The sequence below is a fragment of the Cynara cardunculus genome (genome assembly GCF_001531365.2).
Source record: "Cynara cardunculus var. scolymus isolate 2C chromosome LG 13, CcrdV1, whole genome shotgun sequence".
Classification (NCBI taxonomy): Eukaryota; Viridiplantae; Streptophyta; class Magnoliopsida; order Asterales; family Asteraceae; genus Cynara; species Cynara cardunculus.
Window position 1 is genome coordinate 3,323,289 of NC_037540.1, and position 6,273 is coordinate 3,329,561.

At 32.9% G+C, this 6,273-nt stretch overlaps 1 protein-coding gene across 1 annotated transcript; it reads right to left on the reverse strand.

Annotated features, from left to right (window-relative positions):
* Positions 1-668: 668 nt before the first annotated feature.
* On the reverse strand, positions 669-4,506 carry LOC112524305 (TMV resistance protein N-like). The gene is made up of 5 exons (XM_025134076.1): positions 4,034-4,506; positions 2,837-3,947; positions 2,507-2,719; positions 1,385-2,341; positions 669-1,299 (listed from the first exon to the last, which is right to left on the reverse strand). Exons 1-5 carry the CDS (start codon positions 4,504-4,506, stop codon positions 745-747), a joined length of 3,309 nt encoding a protein of 1,102 aa, XP_024989844.1. The 3' UTR covers positions 669-744.
* Between the last annotated feature and the right edge of the window lie 1,767 nt (positions 4,507-6,273).

Sequence of the window (6,273 nt, forward strand, 5' to 3'; positions counted from 1 at the left end):
ATTTAAAAAATATTTTTATATTAATCCTCAGATGTTTATAATCTTTTTGTGGTTCTCATCTACCATCCATATTATATATACTATTTTATTAAGCAAATTTGATAAATATCTTAAAGTCTTAAAAAAGTACAAAATCTAAAACACAAAATATTTGTTTTTAAAACACACAAGTATTTGTCTTTTAAGCTTTTCCTACATGAATCTAAAACACAAGATGACTTTTAAGCTTTCCCCAAGATACTTTTGACACATTTCACTCATGTCTTCACCTTCTCATATATCTGTGTCTTCTCCCCATCCCCCAAGATGAGATTCAAATTAATATTCACCATGAGTTATTAAAAGCTCTTTCATTCATCTCTCATTCAATTGTTCTAGAACTCTCGGTCTCGCTCTCTTGATTCTTTGCTCTTGGTGTAAATCGAACATATTTGTGGAGTCGTTTAAATATGTTGGATTTTAAATATATTGGATTTTAAACCATCATACAATTTTTTTCATTGATAAAATGTAATTGGAACCATAACTCTTATTTATTCAAATTGTATTAATATGTAAAGACCAAGTGTAATGTTAAATATTTTCTAATAAAATCAGTGAAACTTCAAAATCGTTAAAATTCACAGCTTTCGTGGATACACAACTAGTATATACACACATCATATACATATAATCTTTTCTTTCTTTGTTTTTTCTTGTATCCACGAATCAAAGCGATTATGCTACAACGGTAAAAAATGTATATCAGATAGTGTAGAACAGGTCTGTAAAAGCACCAAGAAACCATCGAATCTTGATAGAGGACTTTGAATCATGTATGATGTTAAATGTCTTGTTCTCTCTATGTTCCTCATCCCAAAATTCTACGGAATTCGTTGTATCTTTTGCCCTTTCTACTAAATCATCACGTTGACTTCTCCTAGGAACAAGTTCGACTTTTACGTAACCATGGAAGGAAAATGAAATGGTAGTACGTGTTGAATTCCACCATGAGGTGTTCCTCAATGAACCCAAGGGTATATAGCAAATGCTATACCCCATCTTACTTCTCTCATCTTCTTCGTAAGATACCTCCAAAACATCATCTTCATCTTCCCCACCCATTACATCCTTCATAGTAATTACGCTACCCTCAAGGAAACGCCAATTAGCGTATATTAAGAATCCACTGCATTCATTGTACCAATTCCATGGAAGCTCTAACATAAACGTTGCCCTTTCAAAGCCTCTTATTGGAATATTGTAAGTACAGTTACGGTAAAAACAGAGACTGATAAAGTAATCTTCAACGGCATTTCCCTGTCATTCAACCATGATGAATGTTATTTTGTTTGGGTCAAAATACAAATATTGAAATTCGACAAGAAAATGGATAGAGCCATACCTGAAGCATGGATTGTAGAATTCTGTTACCATTGTCACCCAACATATTGCTTACTGAAAGTGAGACTTTCCACAACCATTTAAGGTTTGTTGGAAAATCTCCTACAATGTCAAGTGAGTCACACCCTTCTGCGACGATAATAGATATGCTTGATGGGAGATCCGGTAATTCTACAAGGTTTCGACACCATGTTAGGTTGAGAAATTTGAGACGAGGAAGTTGTGAGAGGCTGGAATGCAACCGGGAGAAACCATTTCTACTTAGGTCTAATGCTTGTAAGTTGGATAATTCCTCATGAAAAATAGAGAAGATGTCTCCATCTACCAAATTGCAGTCACTAAGGTCCAACCTTCTTAAGGAACTTGGAAAGCCAAGAAGCTTCATGCTTACCACACCTTGGTGAAGAATCTTGAAGGGTATGTCAGATAAAGAAAGCAGCTGTAAACGACATTCTACATCAAAGAGGCCCTCCGCTGGCATGTTGTTAAGTTGATCACAACCCTTGAGACGAAGCTCTTTCAAATGTTTTAAGAGACGGAAGTTGCTTTCAATACTCTGTAGACATCTACACTCGATCAAATTAAGAGAAACAAGGTTGGTGCAATATTTTCCAATTGATGAGGGTAGACTTTCAATCCCACTTCCTCTTAAATTAAGCTTTACCAATTTGTCCATGTTCATTTGGATATCCGGGAACTTTTGAAGTTGAGTGCAATCCCAGAGCCATAGAGCCTCCAAATTTTTCATCCTGATGATGGGTGGAAAAATTGTAAGGCTTGGACACTCGTCAATGTGCAGGAAAACAAGCCTTTCATGATATCCAATTGAGGGATGAATCTCTTTTAAACTGGGACACATGCTGAGTTTGAACCTTTCAAGACATGGAAGTCCGTCAAAATCCGGTGTCCTAACTAGATCTGAATCAATGATGTCGATCACTTTCAAGTTTGGTAGATGCTGTTGCATATAATAACACACAAATCAAATATATCAACATATTTTTTAATATCATAGTGTATGAGAAGCCAGGATATTTTTTAACCCCCATTCATATAAGTCAGATTCTATGATTTATCATCCAATTTGCTTTCGTCCCTTAATTAAGGAAACAATAAGAATTACCTTATAACCCTCCCATAGTTGCTCTACCAAGCTGTATTCCAATTTTAGATAACAAAGCTTCTTTGGTTGAAATGCTCTTGGCAATGAAGTTGCTGCATATCCATCCCAAGAAATCCACCGAAGTTTCTTCATGTTAGCAACAAGCTCAGGAAGGATAGGAGGAAGCTTGTCCTGATGCCATCCTATTTGTAATGCAGCAATCCTGTTATTTCTCTATGATAAAGAAATGAAATGGTGTTAAGGTTCATATATAGTATATATTTATCTGTATACATGTATATATGATACAATGCATATTTAACATATATCCCAATCTAGTTTGAACACTACCATTGTTGCATCCATATGACATATGTTCAGAACAGCCTCCCTCTGCCAAACCCTGCTGTGTTCTTCAGGATTTTTAGGGTTTTCTCCTTGAACGATGTAGTGTCCCATTTCTTGTAACAGATCGTGCATTTCAAACACTTCTATTGACGAAATGATTCCTGGTGCCACAGTTATCAGAGCCTTTTGTATCAACACCTTTACCCCAATGATAGGATGAAAACCACAAGCATCAAGCACCAGCATTGCCTTATCTTTATCTTCTCCCCTAAAAAAACATGCAATATCTAGGAACAACTCTTTCTCCATCGGTTTAAGTCCATCGTAACTAATCTTTAGCTTTTCCACAATATCAGTATCTGGGACATCTTTTAGTCTGGCCAAGGCACTCATCCATTCACTTATGTCTTTGTCACAGAGAAATGAACCCAGAACTTTAAGTGCTAACGGGAGCCCACCAGCATAAGAAACCACATCTTTTGACAGCATCTCATAATCTTCTATGCGTCTACCATGCCCAAGTGCATGCTTGCAAAAGAGATTATAAGCCTCGTCGTCATTTAACAAACTAATATTGTATATCACATTTACTTTGTGAGCATTTAATAAATGACTATCTCTAGTTGTGATTATTATTCGGCTGCCTTCGCCAAACCTATCATGTGATCCAGCTAATGCCTTTAGCTGGTCAAGGTGATCAACATCATCAAGAACAATCAACACCTTTTTACGGCGAAACCTACTCTTGACTAAGCTTCCTACATCTCCAACTGCTTTCTCTATTTCTAGTTTCAAAACAAGTGAGAGAATTTCTTTTTGCAATTTTGGCAAACCATGCTTTCTTGTTTCTTCCCTAACATCTTTTACAAAGCAGGAACCATCAAACTTGCCAGAGATTTCATCATAAAGAGCGGATGCAAGAGTAGTCTTACCACCACCCCCAAGCCCCCATATTCCAACCATCACTACACCATCTGATTCCATGTCTAACTTTGATTTCAAATCTTGCAGGCGAGCCTCTATTCCAATCAGGTCTTCATTGTCACTAGAAATTGCCACACACAGTCTATCTGAGATTGTGTCAACAATTTCTTTGATGCATTTTGCCTCATGCCTGTACTTGGATATACAAGGATAATTAACATATGCTCTAATTGACAAAAGGGGTAATATGCTCCAAAAAGGAAAAAATAGAATTACCCATTGGCGACGTGCTTGGTTTCCCAACCAGAAAGGTTGCCTACATCAGTAAGTGCTTTTCTCCAAGATACGACATTTTTATTCTCCAACTCATGTTTTGCAAGAGCTTCTCCATATTTCACCTTTTGTTTTCGGACTTCAGAGGGATCCAAGTGATAAAATATGGGCATAACAATTTGGCCTCTCTCGTCCTTGCATTTCATAATATACACAAGTTCATCTAAGCACCAAGAAGAATCAGCATAGTTTTCAGAGAATACAATGACAGCAATCCGCGATTCTTCAATGGCCTTCAATAGCGATGGACCGATGGCTTCACCTCGAGCAAGTGTTTCGTCATCTTTGTAAGTGTATATTCCTTGTTGTACAAGAGCTGAATAGAGATGATCCACAAAGGTCTTGCGAGTGTCTGTTCCTCTAAAACTAAGAAAAACATCATGATTCCACGACTGAGCAGATGAAGAAGATGCCATTGAAGGGTTGATCTGTTTAGAATTTGTACAGAAAAAAGGATTAAAAAGAGAAATATGTGGTTTGAGTAGAGGAATGAAACGAAGTAGATGGATAAGATGTGAAAGGGGGCCATCACATTTAAAAGGAACTTCCACCAACTTTGACTTCTTGACTTTAAAGTAGCCATGGATCAAGTTTGTTGCTTGGAGATTTTTGGATGAATATATTTGATTGTTAACTCATCGCAAAAAAAAAAAAAAAAAAAAAAAAACAGAGGATATGTATCCATCTACCAAATTGCACTCTCTAAGATTCAACCTTCTTAAGGTTGGTAACTCCAATCCTTTGCCTAAAAAGCTTTCAGAAAGCCTATGCTACCAAGTCTTTCACAAAGGCTTTTTGAAAACAGTTAAATGTCATAAGAACTTGGTGATAGAAATTTTTTCTATAAATTAGTCAGATTTATAACTTATCATCCACTTTGTTTCCATCCCTTAATCAGATAAACAATAACCCTCCCAAAGTTGCTTTAGCCAGCTGCATTTCAATGTTAGATAACAAAGCTTCATTGGTTGAAATTCTCTTTGAAACTGAAGTTGCTGGATATTTAACGCAAGAAATCGACCGAAGTTTCTTTATGTTTTCACTGTAAGGGTAGTTGTTCTTCGTGGCTTACAGTAAAATAGCAACTAGAGAACATTAATTCCAGAAACTAACCATGGCTTACCTCTAATTTGTGAGAGAAAAATATGAGCCCTAGGTCGAAATCAGCCGAAGAATCGCTTCACTATCCCGGTGGCTTACTTCATTGCAATTTCTGAAGACACAGAGAGTATTATCTTAATATAGCATAGATATATCTTGATTTTTGTTATTTTTTTTTTTGTCTTTGTTCATGTTATAGTACATATTTATATGTTTTTAACAAACAATAATATTTTTTAATAAAATATAAATTTATAGATATCGTAAAAATTAAAAAATATATATAAAAAAGAAAAAATCTAAAAAAACTCAAACTTTAGTGTTTGAAATGATTAAGTCTTTAGACAATTTTTTGGAATAAATAAACCCTTAAACATTCTAAAACTTGTTAAATAACTCTTTAGACTTTCTAAAATTTGTTATATACATTCTTATGAACTATAAAACTAATTAACATGGTAAAATAATGGAAAAACATCAAATAAAAAGCCAATAAACAATCATATTTTGAATAATAAAGACCCTAAATATTTTTTGAACCAAAAAAATACTTACATCTAAAAAAATTATTAATGAAATTTATTTTAATTAAAAATAAAAGATATTATATCAATAATTTTTTAAATTTAAAAAATATTATTGATTATATTTATTTTTAATTAAAAATAAAATATATTTCGTATATAACTTTTCAAACTAAAAAAATAAAAAAAGTTTAAAAATTATTACTAATGAAATTTATTTTAATTAAAAATAAAATATGTTTTTATTTTTATTTAAAATAAAAATAAAAACATATTCTATTTTTAATTAAAATAAATTTTAACTGTAATCTTTTTAAAAAAAATTTAATTTAAAAAATCATATACGTGATATATTTTATTTTTAATTAAAATAAATATAATCAGTAATTTTTTTTTTTTACTTTAAAAAATCACTGATATGATATATTTTTATTTTAATTAAAATATAAAATAAATTTTATCAAAAATCTTTTTTAAATGCAATTATTTTTTTGTAAATGTAAGTACTGTTTTGTTATATTTGTTTAATTTTATATATCTAAATATTTTAAAAATGTG

Bases quoted from the DNA above. Each gene is read 5' to 3' on its own strand.
- LOC112524305 (XM_025134076.1), bottom strand. From the start codon at position 4,506: ATGGCATCTTCTTCATCTGCTCAGTCGTGGAATCATGATGTTTTTCTT. The intron at 2,720-2,836 runs GTAGTGTTCAAA...TCTTTATCATAG, and splicing joins GTCATATGGATGCAACAATG to AGAAATAACAGGATTGCTGC. The intron at 2,342-2,506 runs GTAATTCTTATT...TATATGCAACAG, and splicing joins AACTATGGGAGGGTTATAAG to CATCTACCAAACTTGAAAGT.